General features: G+C 36.4%; 1 protein-coding gene across 1 annotated transcript; it reads right to left on the minus strand.

Annotated features, from left to right (window-relative positions):
- Positions 1-5,457: 5,457 nt before the first annotated feature.
- On the minus strand, positions 5,458-23,479 carry LOC149796215 (uncharacterized). The gene is made up of 4 exons (XM_089966183.1): positions 23,249-23,479; positions 13,884-13,964; positions 9,109-9,215; positions 5,458-8,173 (listed from the first exon to the last, which is right to left on the minus strand). Exons 1-4 carry the CDS (start codon positions 23,319-23,321, stop codon positions 7,961-7,963), a joined length of 474 nt encoding a protein of 157 aa, XP_089822309.1. The 5' UTR covers positions 23,322-23,479; the 3' UTR covers positions 5,458-7,960.
- Between the last annotated feature and the right edge of the window lie 376 nt (positions 23,480-23,855).

Below are 23,855 nucleotides of genomic sequence, written 5' to 3' on the forward strand. Positions count from 1 at the left end.
AGTAAATTATAATAATTATGGCTTTTTGGAAACAAACGAAATACATTTAAACTATGCATAAAACCACACACAGAATGTCATCTTGTATCCTTGAAAAAATGCTGAAGGTCACAAAAGATCTTGGGGCCCCTAAGGAATCTGCCTTGTAGTTCAGTTTGGTCAAACCATGTAGAAGATATCTTACAACTGATTCCTTCATTCAACACTAAATATTCCCCTGCGATTTAATTTGGTTAGTCACCACACCCTAATTAGTTATTGTTGGTGGTGGATTTTAACAACACTTTTAACAAATTATTGGCCATATGTGCCTGGTGCCATATGCCTTCCCCAACAACACATCAAGGCAGCCAACCTGGGCTGGCTTGGGCAGGTATCAAACTCGCGATCATCAAATCACGAGTCTGACGCTCGAATCGACCATACAACATAATCAGGGTTCCTACTAATGGCATTTAAATTCTAAATATCAAATTAGAACTATGTTAGTTCAAAGGCCTTTAAATATATTGCTTACAAGGTCAGCATGAGCATGAGCCCCCCTCCCAACAAACAGGATGTCACTCTGTGACATTGAAAGTTCGGTCAATGTCATCAAAAGATAAATAATGGTATCCCTCCTCTTAAAGCATTAGGGTATTTGGATATTAAATGTGGTCCATTTTGGTAAAACCATATTGAATATACCTCGCTAACAAGTTGATGTCGTACGTTTAACACCAAGGATAGCTTTGTGATCCTGAAACTAAGTTCACAAGTCATGAAAACCTCATCAGGTCTCTGAACCCACTCGGTGTCTCTCAATAATGTCCTCTGCTATTGCTCAATAGATTTTCGAGATATCTTGCTAACAAAGTAAGTGTGATGGATGGATGGACCGTACTAAGTCCATTCATTTCCCCATAAAACTAAGTTATTTGGTTGTCAGGGTATGGCCATATAACCTGGGCAATGATTACAAATATCAAATAACAGTAGATGTTTCGACGTTGAGCAATATAGAACAGAACAGTTTACAAATTCTTTCTTCGTAAAAACTATTGTGGACTGGAATCATCTTCGTCACAAAAAGCTCTTGAACAATACTGCTATCTTTCTAGTTAGCTCTCTCTTCCGGTGCAAATTTATGCCGTAAATTGCCTGCATTGTATACATTCAGATTCAGATACAAATACAGGTTACACATACACAGCTGGATAATGAGATTAGACGACAGAAAATGGCGACAAAGACAAAATGCATCAAGTCCATGTGCGTGTAATTATCATGCCTTATAGCTGCAAATGCTATTGTCTTTAACTACTACATGTTTGCACTTGAAAATGTGTGTGTGCGTGTGTGATTTGCATTTTTAACGTAGCTTTAACAAGTTTTTAGTCGTATCGCTACGATGTCTGCAGTGTGGCAGTTTATAGTGATGTCTAACACAGGGGCATCATGCCACAGACATGTAGCATGATGTCCCACCCAGTCACATTATCCTGACACCAGGCCGACCAGTCCTAACACTAACCTCTTAACGCTGAGCGCCAAGCGAAGCAGCTGTTAGTACCATTTTTCTAAGTCTTTGGTATAACTCGGCCGGGGATCGAACCCACTATCTAACGCATCCGAGGCTGACGCTCTGCCCACCAGACCCCGGAGCGGTTCACTTGAAAATGATTCTGCGACTGAATTGAACAATTATAATAGCAGGCGAGTGGAGTGATTCTCTTTGTGTAATTATTTCTTGCGTGTTCAGTTTTCCTACAAAAAGAAATGATCTCCAGCTTGTTGTTTTTATCTTTCTTTCATGGGGGAGGGAGCGGTGGCCAATTGGTCAAAGGCGCTGACCTTTACAGATCAATCGCACATCTCACCGCTGTGGGTTCCATTCTTGGCTCGACCAACGTGGGTATGCGAGAAAGTCTGCCAGTAGCTTCCTGTAGCTTGGTGGTTCTTCCTGGGTTTTTCCTACACCAAGTATGTTGGGCGTCAATTATAGCTATATCTGTTGCTGAAAAATGTCATAAAAATCAACTGAAACATTTTCTTGCCTCCATTTAATAGCTTTCTCTTTTCTTAATTTTCTTTCTTTTATCGTGAAAATGAAATATGGCATGCTTTATCCAGTAAAATATATTTGTTGTGCCTGTCTACTTGTGCCTCTACGTTGTAAGGTTGCCGTTCTTGAGATTTTTGAATGGATACATTACCATGAACCTCTTTGTGTGGTAATAGCACTTAAATGTTTAGCTTTAGCTTACAAATCAAAGTTTGAGATTGAAAACTGCATTATACGTGAACCTCCCGCCCGTAAGGGGTTTTCTCCCTAGTTTAGGAGTCCCCCCCCCCCGTCACTCACTTACTTAAATCTACCACGTGCGCAAAGCTATTCGTGAAAAATTCAATTTTGTTTCAATTTTTCCTATTTTGGTTCCAATGTAGTATATTTATCGTAATACTGCCTGTGATCACGTGAATGCACTGGCTTAAACAGGGCAAGACAATGTAATTTCACTCTTTGATCCTGTTGGCATGGTCGGCTGTCTTCATTGTTTGAAGTTTGTCGATTTGGATAAAATTATACTATTATACTATGTTTCAATGTATGTAATTCTTAACGGATTGAAGACGTTAGCTGATTATGGCTGGGTCACTAAAAAGCTCAATCAGCATCAAATAAATAATATTACTTTGTTTCTCTCTGCAATGTACATTCTGTTTCAGTTGTCAAGATAAATAAGAGTCTATACTATGTATGATCAAAAGTAATTTGAACAGGATTAAAGACGTTAACTGATAATGGTTGGATTACTCAAAAGCTTAAGTGGCAAAAGCTGTGTTGGTCCGACTTCAGTGTTTAAAGTTTTGTCAAGAAGTCTAAGTGTAACAACTCCAAAACCTCAAAATCCAAGCAATCGAAATATCACAAAATTTAATGATGGTTGGAAAAGGGAATTTCATTGCTTGCAATCAGGCTTAAATGAACACGAATATGCATTTTGCTTTTCCTGTAAAGCCGACTTTAAAGACTACCTGGTATTATAGATGGTTCCTACCAGTCCTTACAAATTGGAAATGTGCTTATTTTTTATTAAACCTTGGTAAGGCTGGAAAAATAGCTTACTTTTTTTAAATAATAAAGGAAAATTCATGAAAAAGTCCTTACTTTGTATTATTTTTAATTTAAAAAATCATTTATAATATTAGCTTTATCATGACAGTTACTAATAGAGTTTTTGTTTAGTGAATGATAAATGAACAACTCACTGGAAAAAGGAAACCAGTGTTTCTTAAACTTTTTTTGTCTTGCGGCACACCAAAAAGATCTTAAAAATTTCACGGCACACATGCATCGGCTGCAGGTATTTATTATTACACTATTATTATAATTAGAGCGATCGAGTTCTCCCGAAATCTCGCACAAGTCTCGCGTAAAAAAGAAACCAATGAATGACAGACCTACAGAGTTTTCGTTTTCATACATGTTACTTTTTTAACTTTTGCGACATTGATTTACCATTTAATTTTTCGATATATTCAAGGTTTCAAAACGCTAGCAATTTTAACCATTTTTCAAAACTCCCACGGCACACCTGCAAATCTCTCGCGGCACACTAGTGTGCCACGGCACACAGTTTGAGAATCACTGTAGTATACCAGTGGCACACCTCGAAAGACTCAATGGACTCCTTCAGTATGGAGGTATGGAATCAGCCAGATTGTAACGATGTTTGGTCCTTACAATCAAGACATTTTTCCATATGAAGTCCTTAGTCAATATTTTTATAAAATGGTGTAAACTTTGATTACAGTGGCAAGAATGACATAAGGCATCATGCAGAACCCCCTTCTCTAAACAGTAAATTAACTATGACAACAAATATGGCATCACTGAAATCCAGTTCACAGAATCTGTATCAAATGTGGATAAAGTTGTAAGTACCAAGACGATATTTACCAACGTTATAGTCAAACATAATCTCCTGTTTCTGTGAGCAGATCATTCTTCAGATCCAGTCAAAATGAGTTTCCCCGATTCACAAAAGTTCTCATGCAAAATGGCAAAAAACTATTGACATAGCAACTACTTTGTAGTTGATGTGAAATAATAATTTAACAAATAAATTCACCGTCATTGATTGATCATCTGCAAAATGCAACCAGCAATCATGATTTTAAGGCAAAATATCCGCTTGACACTACTACGAATGACTGCATCACGAAAACCGATATATAAACAGCATGATCTTGATTTAATAATTTGTAAACGTGAATGTAAACCAGATTAAAGTTCATGTCACTAACTGCCATTGTAATCCATAATGCCTGTGAGGAATGGTGTCATTTTTTATATTTAATACTAGTAAGTGATAATTGTTTTGCAGATTTTATTGTCTTTATGAAAACTTTGTGACCACAAAGGTGTCGGCCAATCAGTCATAAAGAAACAAATGGTGTGATGGTAAAATGTGTTTGTGTTTCATGTGGAGAATCTTAATGACATTAAAACAACACCAGACCCAAACACTACCAATCTTGAGCAGTTCTGTGAGGCAGTCATCAAACTTAAACTTCTTGGTGGAATCAGCAGAGTTGTACTGACTTATGTCACATTCCAGCAGACATTGAAAGGACATTTTCCACTGTTGACTCTTGAGGAAACCTAGATCCAATAATGATAAGTAATCTCCTGAGTGTTAATATCAACAATGAAGAGGACTACCACAAAAAATATGCAGAAAATTATCTACAAAAAAATGCAAAAAAATTTTCTTTTTGTGATACATATAATGACAGTATGAAAGGCAACAAATTACTGTGAAAGAACTGACTTGATGAGATGATGTGCATATTTTAATATTTATAAATGCAAATTTGTTCATTGGTTGTAACGTTGCCCAACTGCATGCTAAGTATCAGGTCAACGAAAATCCTCCTTCTTTTGAATCAAAATTCCTGACCAAATACTGGAAATCTAATCTGTCCTAACCTGACCTGTCTTCTTTGTTACATGCATGACATATTTATTGTGTTGGAGTCCAGTTTAAAAATCTGATGTCTAGACCAGTCTATAGTTCTAAGCATTCCACATTTTAAGGATAACCATCAGATCAGCCTGGGTACTTTACACCAACTACTCTGGCACTAAAGAAAGTACTTGTGCTGATGTGCATTAAAACACCAAACCAAACCAAAACCAGGATATATAACCAGGTGGGAAATTTATGTGTGTGTGTGTTTTGGATTTTTAACATAGTTTTAACAATTTTTCAGTCACATCATCAGTCCTAATACTAACCTCTTAATGCTGAGCACCGAGTGACGCAGCTGTTAGTACCATTTTAATATGTCTTTGGTATGACTCGGCTGGAGTTTGAACCCACAACCTGTCACATCTGAGGGAGACACACTAACCACTAGGCCACCGGAGCAGTAAGGTGGGAATTTTACAGATCTACACTACAGAACAACTGAGGTAATTACCATATTTTATTTCCATCTTGCATAATAGAGATTTTACAAATAGTGAATTGATAAAAAGCAATTACAGCAATAACACGTCCCCCAAAGCGTATAGGTGTACTTATATATGCATACTATTCCCATCTTATTTTTTGACTACTTTTCAAGTGATTATTAGATTAATCAGTCATAAATTCACTTCTGACTCCCTTAAAACCTTGCACATGGAAAAAAATTAGTGCTCATTCTGGATTTTATAAGACTACATCTGAAATAAGTACACTTATAGTATTCTAAAATCTGTCATGACTGTAACTGTATGAATAACAAATATGTGTGAGGGTTACATTGCCTTCTTTGGTGTGTTATTTAACAGTTACACACTGGTTATATGGTTCAGATAATTATGGTATAAACACAAGACAAACAATAAACAAAGGTTACCAATATGAAGTATACATTATACATATAGATACCTATAATATGATGCACACATCTGTTAAATTTGCAAATTACAGTAACAATGGCAACGAAAATACAATTTCAACTCAATGGTTGTGTTTAAGCAACATAAAACAATGCCCCTTCGTCTCAAGCATTGACAAAGAAAATGTATTTCTCCTGTTTTGCATAAGCACAGTAATGAACTTATTGTTATGTTATAAATATCTACAATGACATCACCCACATCATATTTTAACCTACGGTCAAAATAAAATATTATGTTATTTATCATGTCACAAAACACACATCTTCTATTTACCACTGATATAATTTGCTTTGTCTCCTTTTCCTTCTATCGTTCTTTCATTCTTCCATTATTTTTTTACTTTCTCTTTTGTTCTTCCTTTTCTTCATATTAAATTCTCTCTCAGCAGCAGGATATAGTTAAATATATGCAATGTTTAAACTGCTGAATGGTATGGGTGTTCTCTGTTAAGTAAAACCACAAAAAGGTATGGGTGTTCTCTATTAAGTAAAACCACAAAAAGGTATGGGTGTTCTCTATTAAGTAAAGCCATAAAAGGTGAGGGTGCTTGGAGATAATAAATGGCAACCTATACAAAAAAATCTGCAAAATGCATTGTCTACAAGGTTCTGCTTGCTAAAGGCTGACTATAAGTACAATGACAGCATTCATCATGTTTTACACATCTATATTGTTTAAGCATAATTAAGAATGCTTTCCACCACTATTATACCATTTAAAGATTGCACTATTGTTGAATGAACTTGCAGCAGGACATTTCTTTTACTTTTCATTGCTATTAATAAAATTACTGTAAGATATGTTTTATAATATGCATTTCTGTATAAAAAAATTATATTAATACCTTATCTACTATAACATATTCAATATGCAATTCTTTATCCATTCCTACAATATGTAACACCTGTCCAAGCCTTAAATATTTAACACCTTTTCATGCCTAGAGTATATAACACCTGTCCAAACATACAATATGTAATACCTGTCATCCATATACAACCAGCTTATGTATTTGGCTTGTAGCCAATTCAAATATAAAAGTCAAATGTACAAAAATTATATAATCTGTAGCTCATTAATTTTATGCAAACTCTGAACTGAACTGACTAAAATATATCATCTGCACACGTGTACAATATGTGTCTAAGATTAAGACCTAAATCTGGTTTGTATGAACAGTGTGTGTCTAAAATTAAGACTTAAATCAAGTTTGTATGAACAGTGTGTCTAAAATTATGACCTAATTCAAGTTTGTATGAACAGTGTATATCTAAAATTAAGACCTAAATCAAGTTTTTATGTACAATATGTGTCTAAGATTAAGACCTAAATCTGGTTTGTATGAACGGTGTGTCTAAAATTAAGACCTAAATCAAGTTTGTATGAACAGTGTGTATCTAAAATTATAACCTAATTCAAGTTTGTATTAACAGTGTATGTCTACATTTAAGACCTAAATCTGGTTTGTATGAACAATGTGTGTCTAAGATTAAGACCTAAATCTGGTTTGTATGAACAGGGTGTCTAAAATTATGACCTAAACCAAGTTTGTGTGAACAGTGTGTGTCTAAGATTAAGACCTAATTCAGGTTTGTGTGAACAGAATGTTTCTACGATTTAGAATGACTGAGGAAAAGAAAAGAAAAAAGAGTACACAAATGTACATGCATCAACAATTCCACATGCTTGCATCCCAAGCTGATTGAATGGCAATGTAACAGAGCAAAGAAAGCCTGTGATGGTGACTAGAATATTTGGCACTATTTAAATAAATAGAAAAGCTACTATCTGCAAAATCAAAAGCCATCATTTTTTTATTTTCATAAGGAGATGTGATACATTTCTTAAAGTATATGGTTCTCAACACATAAAAGCATCTCTTTCTTCAAAGTTAAACTAATATCAAATAGAACACATCACAACATAATGCAAAACAAAACTGATACAACATAATTAATTCCCTGGGATAATTAATGTTATTATGGTAACTTCTTTCACGCTCATTCTTCTAAGCTGCAGGATCTACTGGCTTTTATGGGAATCTTTGTGTCTGCACACCAGCACAGGAATATGGGAATGGTGAATGATGTAATCACTGATACTGCCAAGTAATGTGCGCCGGATCTTGCCCATTCCACGTGTGCCTGTAACTATGAAAGCCGCATTCTCTTCTTTGGCAACACGGATGATAACTTCTCCTGGATTCCCACCACAACTCTTCACTTTACCACCAACCTGCACAATAAAATGTATGCACATATACATACAATATATATCAGCTTGTAAGTCAGGTCTGACAGCAAAGCAATATTGATCCTGGTCTTCCATACCAAGATGTGCTGGCAGATCAGGTCTGTATTGTTTGTTCAACTGATTACTCCTAACAAACTGCACAGACCGAGATCTGCCAGCACATCATGCAATGGCAGATGTGGGTCTGTGCAGTTTACAGTTGGACCTGACTTATAAGTAAGTATGTATGGTAAACGTAGGACTAGTCATATGAAATTTTACCTCTCTCTTATGGCAACCCAGTGTTAAAGTTGACTTTCCATTTCAGTTATGAAGTTGATTTTGTACTGTAGAATTGGATCATGTTTATACTCTCTTTGCATTGGGAAAAAACAAAAATATTGGAGGGTGGAGCAGAGTGCATTATTTTCTTCATATCACACCTGTACATGCATTCCACTTCTGACAGTACTATACAACAAACAGAGGGCAACCAAGAAAGACATGGTTTAAAATTCCAATGATGAAACAAATTCAGTGTATGGGAAGTGTAACATCCATAGCTATCAAACACATGAAGAGTCTCTAAACAAAATACCAAACATAAACAATGAAATTCTGAGTTTCATTGTTCAGCAGATGTTAGATTACAGAATCCCCAAGTGGTCATAACTCAGTGGGAAGCCATGTAAGATCAGCTGGTAGGTCATGTGACTTGATATCAAATGGGTCACATGTTTCCCACCCAGGCCAGCCCGGCTCAGCTGGCTATCTCACTGTGACCTTTTGGAAGGTACCATTTCTTTGGCATGATAACAGTCATGATGTGTTCAAAGTGCTGATAAATCCAACCAACCAAACCAACAACCTAATTCAATGATAGTAAACAGACTACAAATAGAGCCATAGAGAGGGGTTTGACAGACATACAGACATACCCCTTTAGCCTTGAGGCTGTTGCCAAGCAGCTCAAGGTAATCTTTAATCCGCTTCTCTTCTTCTTGCATAAGGTCAGTGATCACTGTCACATCTGCCATCACCATGGCTACAACATAAACACAATGTCATATAATTCATGGTCACACTGAACTTGACAGTTGAATTATGTATCTAAATAGTTCAATCAATACTACATTATGAAATAATCACTAACACCATCAATATATATATTTTTTTTTAAAAGGCCAAAGAAAACATGTGATCACTTCCCTGGCTGACATCTGCCAGACAGGCAGAAAAATGGCCAAGAAATTTGGATCCATAGGATGTGTTCAGTAGAAATTTCTTTATTAATGTTGTGTGCATATACAATAAAAACAAGTTTCAAGGTTTCTCTCTTTATGGTGACAATATCTGATGGCACATCAGCAACACCTGTCAAATACTAAAAGGCCTTCATGCTAGAATGATATTAATCAAAGTTGGTCAATCTCAATATAGGTTCTTTCATTACATAAATTTGTTCATATGTTGGTCTACTTTTTGAAAGAGTAGTCATATATGTATGCTGGCAGAATGGCATCATCTGCATATTTTCGAAAGACCTTCAAGCTAAGATGCTGTCAAAATTGGGCAAATTCTTTTACACAATTAATGAAAAATGAAAGTTTGTTTTCTACTTTTAGTAACAGCAGACATATTTAATTGTAGATCTCCAGAAAGTCCATCTTGCCAGGATGATTTCTGTCAAATTTTGTCAAAATGTACTGCAACTGTTCACTGTTTATACAGGTCCAGGTTACCAGCAATTATGAAGGTTTCAAGAAAGCGCTCTTTGTTTTATTAAGATTACTGAAAATCATGTTTTCATGTCACACATGTTTGAAAGATTTGTGTGGCATTTTTGACGATGCTGTTTAACACTTTTTTTTGTTTTCATAACATGGTGGAAATATCAGATGACTAATCTGCATCATTTGTATAATTTGCATAGCCTCCAAGACTGCATTATTTGTATAAATTGTAAGGCCTTCAAGACTGCATCATTTGTACAGCTTGTAAAGCCTTCAAGACTGCATCAATTGTACAACTTGTAAGGCCTTCAAGACTGCATCATTTGTACAACTTGTAAGGCCTTCAAGACTGCATCATTTGTATCACTTGCAAGGCCTTCAATACTGCATCAATTGTACAACTTGTAAGGCCTTCAAGACTGCATCATTTGTACAACCTGTAAGGCCTTCAAGACTGCATCATTCATACAAATTGTAAGGCCTTCAAGACTGCATCATTTGTATAAATTGTTAAGTCCTTCATGAGTATCATTTACATCACGTATAAGGCCTTCAATACTACATGATTTGTACAACATGCAAGGCCTTTAAGATTGTATCATTTGTACAAAAAATATATAATACATATTTCATGCTGAAACAAAAAAAATATGAAATGACCGACAATGTACTGAATTTCCAGTATTCAAGCCCATTTCTTGCTGTTAACTGCAATGTGTTGAAACCATTTCTGATATTCTTATGCAATAAGACTCTCAAATTACCTACTGTGGAATCCACATTGGATGCAAAATCAGTGCCATTTTGATTTGGATACACTATACACCATCAGATGACTTTTGGTGAAAAAACCCATGTTGATATGAGCATCCATTCAGGAGAACTTTTTGATATAGTACATGCCATACATGATATCAGATCGGCACTATTTTCATTCAAGAGTAATTCGATATCAAAATCACTGCTTCCGTGGTCTAAGTTGTTAGAGTGTCCACCTTGGATGCAGAAGGTTGTGGGTTCAAAACCCCATCCGAGTTATACCAAACACTTTTTTAAAATGATATAACCTGCTGCCTCACTTGGTGCTCTGTATTAAAAGGTTAGTGTGTCAGGATAATGTGACTGGGTGGGACATCGTGCTACATGTCTGCAGGATGATGCACCAGTACTAGACATCACTATCAACCGCCACACTGTATACATCATAGCGATATGAATGAAAAAATGCTAAAGTTACGTTCAAAATCTAAATCACACACACACACACACACACACAGACATCATAATCAGTCTTCTGGAGAAAATCCCATATCAATATGACTTTCCATTTAGGAGGTCTCAAAGCAACAAGATCTTCAAGATGGCTGCCATGGTGTGGTGGCCATACTGGATGTCATATCAGTACCATTTTCATTAAGCAGCCACTAGACAACATATAAAGTCTTCTGGTGAAAACCCATTGTTGATAATAACTTTTCATCTATGAGAAGTAGCAATACGATTTTCAAGATAACCACTGCAGTCATCCAATTATAGTCTCTAAGAAAATCATTAATATATTTCTCTAATTTTAACCAATGAAGAATGTTAAGTGCATTCATCCAAAAAGATCAATAAGCCCTAAACAGAAGACACAATTTTCTTGAGTTCTAATTTTCATCATTTGCATACATTACCAGAACACACAGGTGTGATTCAGTCAGTTCGTGATTGGTCACTTGTACATAAAATTCCAGTTATTTCATTTAAATGCAACCATTTCTAGAAAATGCAACAAAAAACTATGCCAGAACACAAAAAACAGCACTTGTTCACCAGTCTGATGCTTTAAAATGTCCTGTTGATCTAAAAGTAGTTTTCATGATTTCAAGCCTAATACAATTTCAGTTGTTTCCAATCAGCTTTTTGGAAGGAGAAGTGAAGATTCAGCAGGAATAGTACATTTATCAACCTAATAGTCCTGCTGGCTACAAAGACAATTATAATAAATTTAAGGCCTGTGTATTAATTTTTTTAAAACATTTTATGCCCAAAGTGCCTAACATATGCTGTTCTTGTTGTAGGGTTTAACGCCATTTTCAACACAAGATAGGCTATGCATGGTGGCCAGTATTAATGGTGGAGGAAGAACCCGCGAAAACCCCAGAAAGAACCACTGACCCACGAGAAGCTACTGACAAGCTTTCTCACATGCCCACAATGACTGAACATGAGACTCGAACCCACGCAGACAGAGATGAGATGTCAATGATCTGTAACGTTGTGTAGACCACTTGGCCACTTGGGGTCTCTACTAAGCATAAGATAGTCTCTGAACATCTCTCTGAACATCCTTAGAATTTGTACCTAAACTAGTGGATTTCAGAAATAATTAACAAAAATGATGGAAATGTATTATAGAAAAACACAATTAACATGGAGTGATAACTAAACAAAACACAAATTGTGTTCAGTACACAATTAAAGACCTTGATCTACTTATGAATGTTTTTGCTTGCAATAAATTGGCATTTTAATTTTTTTTAAAAGAACCATATGCATTTGCCTTTTTTTTTACTTCTTTGAGTTAATAACACAGCAGGTTGCAACCATTTGTAACTGCAATCTTTCCTGGTAAATAGCTTTTACAATAATTAACAAGGAGGACAAATTATCAAATTATGTTTGTACTGTTTGCAATTCAGGCAGACCGAATAAAAAGATTCATGTCAATGGTCCCTCATAACTCACTGGCAGTAAAGAGGACAATTATGGCTATGAATCTTGCCACTGACAGTTACTTATTTTGTCCTAGGTGCCCCCACCCCCCTTGAGGGGGAGGAGCTATACATTGATTAACAGGTGTCAGGTTTTTCCTAAAAACAAAGTCTTGCAGGTAAACCAACTAAATGCAAAATGCCAATCTATACCAATCCATCATATCCAAGCTTCCAACTCATTTACTTTATCTGTCTATTCTTCAATCAGGCAAAGACCACCTGCTGCCAGAATGGCAGCACTAGAAATATAAAGTAAATAAAACCCAGACAGCAAGCCCAGGTTTTTTCATTTCCACCAAGAGGCACTGCTGCTCCTAGTGACCTCTTCCATTCCCAGGTTTTGCTATGAATTGCTTTTACCTTGTTTTAAGAGTTCTTTAAGTGTTAAATCAACATTTCAAAATGCATACTTGAGGTGCTGTGTCATAGCTGTCCAACAGAAAGTGTTTTCATTAAACACATCACATCATGTATGCTGTCATCCTGACACCAAGTATAAATAAACTGTATGAAGATTATTCGAAAACCTTCCTGGTAAAACACCCACCAAGTCTTATCGCATTCCTCTACATCAATGGGCTTTGAAACGACACCCAACCGGTTTAGCTAAGAGACAGATGCTTGTTAGGAAAGCCAATACTCAATGTTGTAGTCAAATCAGTTATTTTACTAAGGGAGACAATTTATGTAAGCATATTCAATTAACTTGCCAGATTGGCTAAAATTAAAAGATCAGCCATGCTTTATTCATGTCAAATGTCACAAAACTTCACAGACAAGTGTTACAAAATTTGAGTTCACATGATCCATACTGGTATTTTATTCAGAAATAGAAACGACGTCTTCATGTACATGTGCAAAACAAAATACATTCACAGTGTAATAACAATTTACTGTTCTGCTTAAATCTAATTTTTAATCCGAAATAAACAAACTGAATTTGTACAACCCCTATCTGATGCAAATAAACCAATTCCAATATTATTATTTTTTTTACAATTGCTGGAAATGCAAATTTAACAAATCTGTTACTATATCGTCAAATCTGCATAAATGCAAAACTAAAACTTGGGATGCTGAAAAAATATCCCTATTAGGTTCTTCTGCCGTATAAACCATACCCCTTTATATCTTGAAATTAATAATGGTACATCTGGTGAAAACTGCAGTAACTACCTGATCATTCTATCTCTCAGTCTCTTACCTACATGAAATACTTACGTGACTGTACTACGGTACGGTATTCTGGAACATGAAGAAGAACCACTCTATCATTCTCTTTGTGGATATTATCAAAATACCCTGTAAAAGAAGAATTCTCGCCTTAGTTGATAAAGACATTCCACTAAAAAGAGTCACTAGATTCATACAGTAGTACAGCAATGAGATTCATTATTAATAAAGAAACAAGAGTACCATGAGCAGAACAGTACAAAGCAGCCCCATATTTAATAGTCCTCTGTGCAGGCAAGGTAGGGTATAGTTGATCCTGGATATTACTGACCACCGGGTTTCAGCTGCCTAAACTCATGGTCCAAGTATAGGGTCTTGAACTAAATTTGCCATGCTGAAACCATTATTTTATTTGTTTTCAAGTCTGGCGACTATAGAGAACTTAGGTGATTATGCAGAAACCAATTTTTCTTCTTTCAGCTACAGTGACCCTGACCTTTGTCTATTTTTTCCCTGAGGTAGAAAATGTTGTTTGTTACCTCAAGTGCAAGCCATCCACAACTTCACCACAGCCATGTAATAACAATTTTTATCATGTTCTAAATATCAGTCCCATGAAGGGAATAGCACTCTACCAACTCAAATAAATTTCCAGAAATACAAGATAAGACTGGATTTTTGTTCCTGTCCTTTTATTCCTTTTTAACAGCTGAGTATTGAAACCAGATCTGTTATGTATGAGAAACTTGGACACACTAAACTTTGAAAGAAAAATACATTCTTATACACATCCAGGTTAACATGTTCACAAGACACTGTTAAGCACAGTAATAAATTCTTTGTCATAACCTTTGACCTTGAACCAGGTAATATGAATAGAAACTTATTAAACTTGTCTCAGACAACATCAAGCTATACTCAAATGCCAGGTTTTGGTAACTCTTATAATTTTATATTTTCTGAGAATATTTTTTTATATTAAAGTGATATCGTTTTGAGGTATTTGTCAGATATATGAACAAACTGGGTTCTTAAAATTTCATTCATATTAGTTTATGATATCCTGCATACAAGTCAATACAAAGAAACCCGACTCAAGACCTTTGTTAAAATCAATGTACAAGTGCTATCAACTTGTTCATTGGAATGCAATTAAATACAAACTTTGATCAAAATTCATTCATTGCATGTGTACTAGTTATTATATTCATTGGCTCAGTGATGTATAAAAATGTAAGTGATAACCTTTAACTCGACCACAAGACTAATTACATCCAGTTTTCAAAATTCTTTCAGAGAAAGTGTCCATGTGCTGGTGGACAGATAGGCACCATTTTAATTAAGAACCAGTTAAAATACATGAAGTATTCTAGTGAAAACCCATACCAGTGCCATTATTCATGTTAGAGGAGAAGTGATAACATTTTTCAAGATGGCCTGATGGTGCCATGCTGGAAGTTAGATGTGTACCATTTCCATTTAAAATCAGCTAACTATTGTTATACTAGTGTCTCAGTGACAACCTCATGTCCATAAAACGATCCGTTCTGAGGAAGTAGAAAAAAATGTATGTCACGGCAGCCATTTTGGGTGTTAGATCAGAATCATTTTAATATAGAAATAACTGTACACTGCAAGAAAGAATCCTTGTTTTTTTAAATTATTTTCTTTTTAGATGTTTGTATGGCCATCTATTTTTTAGAAGCAGCTGTCACAAGATTTTGGCAACATTTTTCATTTAGGACCAACTGCATATAATAAGAAGTGTTTTACAAAAAATGTCGAGACAACTGTATCTTCACAAAAAAAAATAGTTATATCAAACTTTTCATAATGAACACAATTTATTATAACCATTTTTAATTAGTTCATAATAGGACCGACCATTCAACTGAGATGGGATTCTTTTCACTTCTTCTTTTACCTCAAAATATTTTTTTTAAAAAACTAATACAATGGATACAACAGGTTTTTGTGTTCTTACCATAAATCAGAGCAAATAAAAATAGTCCAGCATTTGGAACGCTGGAAATCCTAGTTCCAAAAAACCAGTCTCATTCCAACTCTACATCCGACACCCAAAAGAAACGGTCAACTTTTAGTACCAACCAGATATTATAAGAGCAAACTCCATGTTTACAGGAACCTCTGTTCAAGAGAAGTGGCTACAACATAAATTTCAATATGGCTACCATGGCGGCCATATTGTAGATCATCAAAACTATTTTAACTCACTACTACTCATAGGAAGACGTTAAGTGAAATCCTCATGTCAAACCTACTATCAACTGATCTAACACTTATTAATCACGCTGTTCGATTAACCAAACCACCGAGTGAAAATTAAACACACCCGCAGGCAACGTAAACAATGAGCTGATTATCGCGATAATGAATTCGTTATGGTAAGTATTTACAAATTTTTGTAATGGTTCGTCGATTTCGATCAATAATGATGAAAAGGACTCAGTAGGGGATTTGTAATTCTAATAGTCGATACCTTTACCGTCCAGTGTTGACTCTTGCAATCTCCAATTACAAATCTATGAGAAAAAAATTGTTTGAACTAACAGTCGATATTCAGGTCTTCTAAATGGAAGTGTTAGATTTATTCCTTTCCCGAAATTTGGATGTATAAAGACTTGTGTTACTATCAGCAGAACATGGACAGCACTGATGGTAATCACCACATGCTTGCATGCAAAAGAAAGAAATAATTGAAAAAATAATGTAAAAATGACCGTGTCTTGACTTTGCGTGGATACCCGCAAACTTCGACTTTGTTTTTATTTTTTATTTTGTATTTCTTCTGCAGGAAGCACTGGACCCACATTATATCGTTCTTAAAGTTTACAAATTTACAATTTAATACTGATTTCGTCACAGACAGATTAGAAGTTGAGAATTATTATTCACAACAGTACGCTTCTAAACAGTACTTACGTTTTTATTATATATTTTAAATTTTTTACCTATAAGGCAGTATCAGGGTCGTGGATATGATCAGTGGGAAAAATTCTCCAGAAGGCCGCTATAACCACAAATTGTGGACCCCTGACTATTGTGTGACACCGGAATTTGTCCGAGTTGTCCTATCCTGTCCGCGGTCCTGGGCAGCATTAACAAAAACCAGCTCAAATTAATAAAGATTAACTGTATAATAAATACATTAACATCTTTTGGCGAGAATTTCAATTGTTAATTTAATTTTTTAATTTAAAAACGAAGAATACGAATTTGGATTACAAACAGAACTACTGTCTACTGCAATGTAATTAATGCAACTTGGTAATTTTACATTTGTATTAATAATATTCATTTTTAAAAACCATACTGCTCAAACAGAAAGATTCCTTGCAAATTTATGAAGGTATGTCGGAGGCTAACAGATCGTCATGTCATGTGATTCAGAAGGCGGAGTGATCTATTATCTCGCGTAAGATCAACTGAGCAGAAGTAGCGGTAAGATTTTACAGATGGCCAAGAAACTGGAGGTCTGACTCGGATCTTCTTTATTTAGGACAAGCAAGACTATATAAAATGTCTTAGATGAAGTTCGAAAGCAACATTTTGATTTAGGAACAACTAGATATTATAAGACGTCTTTTAGTGTAAACCCGTGTCAACTGCCTCATCCGACCGCTTCGGTGGCCTAGTGGTTATAGCGTCCGCCTCGGATGCGGGAGGTCGTGGGTTCGAACTCCGGTCTAGTCATACCAAAGACTTACAAAGTTGGTACTAACAAATGCCTCGCCTGGCGCTCAGCATTAAGAGGTTAGTGTTAGGACTGGTCGGCATGGTGTCAGGATAATGTGACTGGGTGTGACATCATGCTACATGTTTGCGGCATGATGCCCCAGTACTAGACATCACTATAAACTGCCAGAATGCTGACATCGTAGCGATATGACTGAAAAATTGTTAAAGCTAAAATAAAAATGCAAATCAATCTCTCTCTCTCTCTATTTCTCTCCCTCCAACAAATGTTTATAACTAAAACACCTTTTACATGCATTTTATTTGACATGTTCCCGTTCTACATGTGACAAAATTCTATCTTAATGTCTGTCTTACGACCCCTTAATTTAGCGACATGTCAGGACTGCTTCCATAAACAAGTACAAACGTGAAAGGCAACTACGTCAACACAAAGTTGATATGATAAATGGACCAAGATAAATATGCGATATAGCAACTGACTATGCTGTCAACTGGGATCGGGCTACAAACTGTCACAACTCTGAATAAGGCCTTTCATCTGCGGTCTATCTTTCTGTCCACGAAATATTCCTCTGCTATGACAGACCATAAAGGCTGCGAATTAATGTCACATCAGTCGTACATACATGCATACTATATACCTACGTTTGTTTAATAGATACAGGCAATTATTCACGACTGAAGAAACCACATTTCAGCGCCCCCTGCCTTATCGCGTAAAAAGCATTATCCAGCATTAACGCCTCCTCGATAAACCCACCGCCCACTTCGGTAAACTATATATATATATATATATATATATATATATATATATATATATATATATATATATATATATATATATATCAGACGGCAAAATACGTCAATTTACACGGATTTTTTTCCATTCCAAGTCAAAGATTACAGCTGCATTACTACATCGATAAAATAAAGTTTCGAGATTTTACAATAATTTCGGGCAGTGGTTTCTGCAAACATATCGTTCCCACATATGATGCTTCAAACTTCATTTTGACAAATGAATGAGTGTTTTGAAGATACTTTTATTTCCGTTAATACATTATTTTTGGAGCGAATTGGTACAATATCGTCGGGGCTGTATAATCATCACACATCACTGGTATCAAACATTTTATTGATATTGAGTTTACATATAAAGAATTTTTTTTTTTATTTGTTTAGTTTAGTTTAGCATTTAAAAGTGAAGTGTGTGGCATTAGCAAGTTTACAGTCTAGCTCAGAAACAAACTCTGAACCCAAATTTAGATTGGCCTCTAATTTCGATTTCAAATAAATAATCATCAATCCAAGATTTCCGCATTGTTAGAAACATATTATGAACGTATTGGGAATTACAATCACTGATGAAACAAATTTAATATTTTTCCCTGAAAAGATATTGCATGTCGCTGAGTGTAACAGGTACTGTTAATGTGACACCGAATATCAAAACAGAAAAAGATCACTTAACTTTGTTCAATCACAAACAAGTTCCATGATTCACACTGAACACAATGTTCAAATAGGTTATTACTTTAAACATATTTATTGTTGATTGGATTTTCGGACATTTTATGGAGCACTTCCTCATCACTTATATACATGTACAGTATTTGCATGTTCTCTTCGTCCTATTGAAGAGAGAGATAGAGAGAGAGAAAGAGGAGAAGAATCCGACTGGCCTAAATATGGAAACAACAGTTTCAACAGCATGCATAAGGACAGTATATTGTCCAAATGGGGAAGGAAACTAGTTCCAAAAGTTATAATCTCACTGTGGCGATAATTGTGTTACTGACCTGTGAAAAATAATTTCCTCCATCACTGATACATATCAGTATCTCGTTTATATATATATATATATATATATATATATATATATATATATATATATATATATATATATATATATATATATGTGTGTGTGTGTGTGTGTGTGTGTGTGTGTGTGTGTGAGAGAGAGAGAGTTTCTTGTACTATATTGACGTATTCATTATCACCTGAAGAAGAAAAAAAACTAAATATTCACAATACAAAAAAGCATGGGCTTGCTAGGGAGAGAATGTCGCAATTGGTTTATTAATTCCCATGGCATTCCAGTCTTCTTGAAAACCACCAAGACAGATAGCAGTAAGTACGCTGAATTTATCTTGACATGCACACTCTTCTATAAGCAGGTGCGATCTATATATACCAATGTGTCATGCACCAACAAATCAAAAGTCAACAGATTTGCGACACGGACAAATAGCCACAGAGCCCAATCAAATAGTGAATTTGACTACGCTAGGTTTAGTGTCGGGGATTCTGGCTTCAAATCTTCTAAAGTTGTAATACTAGTACATGCAGACATGCCGTACATCACAATAGAGGTGCTCTTTGGTTACACAGAATGGTTGCTAGTCCCTTCTGATTCTTAATTTACTTTACTGTTTAAGACAGGTATGATTTAGGTAAATGTGTCGTGGATACGACGGTAGATGGGTGTTAGTGAAATTTTGTAAGATAAAGAATGGACACAATTTTAACAGATACAGTATGGGTATAGTTACATTGTTTATATGCGTCAACACTGCAGTCTATCTGACCTATTTCAACAAACCGTTCACCTGATAAATACTTTAGAGTACCAAGTATGCTATATATATGTCCCCAATTTATCAAATAATCTTCATATATCAAGGAGATGAAGATATGTGAGAACAGAGTTATTACGGTAATGGCCAATAAGGGAAAACGTTACCGTTAAACTTGTAATTTTAACTACTCCTTACTTAAACAGTTGTATAAGCCCTTTAAACTGTGGTACATCAATTTGGCATAATACTGGACTCGTAATCCAAGGTTCACGGGTTCAATAATGCTCATGCCATCACTGGTTGACATCTTCCATGTCTTCAACGTTATTTAGCCAAAAATGTGTTCATAAATGCCGTTAAAACAATACCCACCCACCCACCCAAAAAAAAACATGCTTAAGAGGTTCCACTGTGTGTAAATCATTATCTTAGTGGTATGTCGATTGATCCAATCGAATAAACAATCTAGCCAAAAGCAATCTGATACTCTACATAACAGCTGCACAAGTACATTATGTTGACCCAATCTGTATGGACAATTTTCGTTTAAATGTAATGACTGAAGCATGCATCAATACTGGGAGTTGACAAGTCGAAACTGCCACGGATTTTCGCTATATTTAAGACTCAGAATCAGAATTGTTCAGGAATTCTAATGCGACCGCGATAAAGCGACTGTATGAGTATGTGCCTTTATACGACGACTGTTTGAGTGTGTACCTTGATACGACGACTGTGTGAGTGTGTACCTTGATACGACAACCGTGTGAGTAGATAAAGACCACTGTGTGAGTATGTGCCTTGATACGATGTGTGTATGTGCCTTGATACGATGTGTGTATGTGCCTTGATACGTAGACTGTGTTGAGTATGTGTCTGAGTATAGACCTCTTGTCATTATGTCCCGTCCCCATAGGACCAAATTTCCACCCTGAACTTCTCCACTGAACCCTTAGGAGCTGTTTGGCACCCAATGACTGACTATGGATTCCGACATCAAATAAACGCCAGTCCAGTTTTCGGTGTTTACAGTTCCATTAGAGTTTAATTTTGTGGCTGCGACTGATCATTTATGACCAGCGAGTTCCTAAATATTCCGTTTCTAAACATGAGGCACCCATCCAACCGTTTTGCGCCGTTATATGTATATATATATATATATATATATATATATATATATATATATATTATATATATATATGCACACACAAATTTACTTCCAGGGCGGAATGTGCTATCACTGGCTCTTACACGAGGATACGTGACAATATATAGTGAAATTATATACTGAAAAAGAATAGTATCATACAAGTTAGGAGGGGGCCCCCGAGTGGCCGAGTGGTCTAAAGCGCTCTCCGTTGCGGATCACTGCTATCTGCCATGTCACGTGTCTGTGTGGGTTCGAGTCTAGGATTCGGCCAATGTGGGTATGTGGGAAAGCTTGCCAGTTGTTGTTGTTGTTGTGGGGTTTAACGCCATTTTTCAGCACACGATAGGCTATGCAAGGCGGCCAGTATTAATGGTGGAGGAAGAACCCAGGAAAACCCCGGGAAGAACCACCAACCCACGAGAAGCTACTGGAAGCTTTCTCACATACCCACATTAGCCGAATCCTAGACTCGAACCCCCACAGACAGAGGTGAAATGGCAGTGATCCGTAACGAAGAGCGCTTTAGACCACTCGGCCACTTGGGGCCACCAAACCTTGCCAGTAGCTTCTCCCGGGTTCTTCCTCCACCATTAATACTGGCCGCCATGCATAGCATATCGTGTGCTGAAAAATGGCGTTAAACCCCACCACCACAACAAGTTAGGTAATTTTAATTCGTTTCACAAGTTTCGGCAACAATCGTCTTTCCTTCACGTACCAACCAGAATCACCAGCCCATCGACCATGTGCATACCCCCCCCCCAAAAAAAAAAATATGGAAAGTTTTCGCTGAAATACGCATTTGTGTGCAGCACACACATCCGCATACCGACCAAGCAATCAACACAAACTCATCTAATATTAGGCCCATAAATCAGCCCATCACCCATGATGACATTGATTTTCGTGTGAGAGGCTGCAATTATCTGCATTCATATTTGACTGCACACATTGAGGTACATTTTATATACTTACCGGTATTTCTCGTGGCTGTGCAGCTACTGTCGGCTGAAGTGTTCTTTTGGTGGCATGTACATTATTTTTCTGGAGAAAATCATATGTTTGGTGACTTGTAAATCCTCCTGGAATAGCACAACCATCTGTCCTGTGGCCATTTTGAATTTCGTGCTATCAACACAGATTTGCGGGGTTGATTTATTGAACTAATCTAATATCAACTCATAATTTATGATCCCCCGAGAACACTGTCAGTCCTGTCTGGTGTATATTTGTACCTATATGTGCCTATCCGAGCCGCCATCCTAATCTGCATGCAAAGCTTGCACTTTTGCATCAAGTTAGGTTCCATATTTATCACTTTTAAGGAAAATTTATAACCTGTCATTCGGATTGTATGACCGCACTCTGACATGTTTTGCATGCTCTCAACAAAATTCATCTATTATGTGTCTATTCTAGCAACCGAGGCTTCTTAATCGCTGTGCCCCGCAGTATTATGGCAACTTACAAATCTGGATCCAGCAGATGGAGTTACGGTATGCGTTCCAGATCTCTCCCTGGAATTAAAGTTGTCCAAACAAAACGGAAGAGCACACGCCCTTGCAATTCCACTAATTGGGTATTACAGAGACAAGAAAATAAGTTGCCGCAGTTACACATTCTAATAGGGTATGTGCTAGTCCTATGTATGAGCCCCCCAAACTGTACTACAATGGGGGGGGGGGAGGCGTCGATTTAACTGTAGTAACGTCAAAACACCAACGTACAAATACAACAATACGGGGGATGCGAGCTGACTGACCCATCGTACTGTAGCACTATGCAATCCCCATGGTAAATTTATTTCATCTACTGTTACGATTTGTTGTTCACCCATTCAAAATATTCTAATGCACTACAAGTATTTGTGTAAGCCTGTTGTCAGTAATAATTGGGCGTACCGTGTATTGCTCCCGTTTGATCAACACTGAGAGACAGAGAGAAAACAGAAAGCTAGTACTTACACTCAAAGGCATAAGTAGAATGTTCGCTACCATCCATAGCAATAACAACTGCTCTTTCACTAGATTCTGCCATTGTTTTCGAAATTGTAAAATATATCGGCAAAGTTTGTCTGCGTGTCCTCGTCACATGTAAGCGAACCCAGACCAGTGATCAATGTAGGTTATACGGGGTCAAAGAACGATGCGCACTCGCTTCTATCATTCCAAAGCATATTTCCTCACCGAGCAGTTAGTGAATGTACACAATGACATTACTCCAGAACGAGGAACGGACATAAATAAAGTAGGCACTAATGTATGTTTTAATGCAGTTCAAGTCTTGACTGCTAATCAAGTGATGCAATAGGATATTACAGGGTCGAGCTGAGAAGAGTATTTGTGAAATGTTGTTGTGGGGTTTAACGCCATTTTTCAGCACACGATAGGCTATGCATGGCGGCCAGTATTAATGGTGGAGGCAGAACCCGGGAAAACACGGGGAAGAACCACCGACCCACGAGAAGCTTTACATATATCTTTTACTAATTTAACTTCCAACCAAAATCGAACCTGGGTGGGACTTCTATAATAATTTTAAAAAAATATTGTTAGCACCCCACCCCACAAT

The sequence above is a fragment of the Sinohyriopsis cumingii genome, chromosome 7 (assembly GCF_028554795.1).
Source record: "Sinohyriopsis cumingii isolate HCF-2022 chromosome 7, ASM2855479v2, whole genome shotgun sequence".
Lineage (NCBI taxonomy): Eukaryota > Metazoa > Mollusca > Bivalvia > Unionida > Unionidae > Sinohyriopsis > Sinohyriopsis cumingii.

What these genes read in the sequence shown, in the direction of transcription:
- LOC149796215 (XM_089966183.1), bottom strand. Translation starts at nt 23,321, where the DNA reads ATGGCAGAATCTAGTGAAAGAGCAGTTGTTATTGCTATGGATGGTAGC. An exon ending in CCGTACCGTAGTACAGTCAC is followed by an intron (nt 9,216 to 13,883) that starts GTAAGTATTTCA and finishes TTTATGTTGTAG; the next exon opens with CCATGGTGATGGCAGATGTG. An exon ending in ACAGCCTCAAGGCTAAAGGG is followed by an intron (nt 8,174 to 9,108) that starts GTATGTCTGTAT and finishes TTTATTGTGCAG; the next exon opens with GTTGGTGGTAAAGTGAAGAG.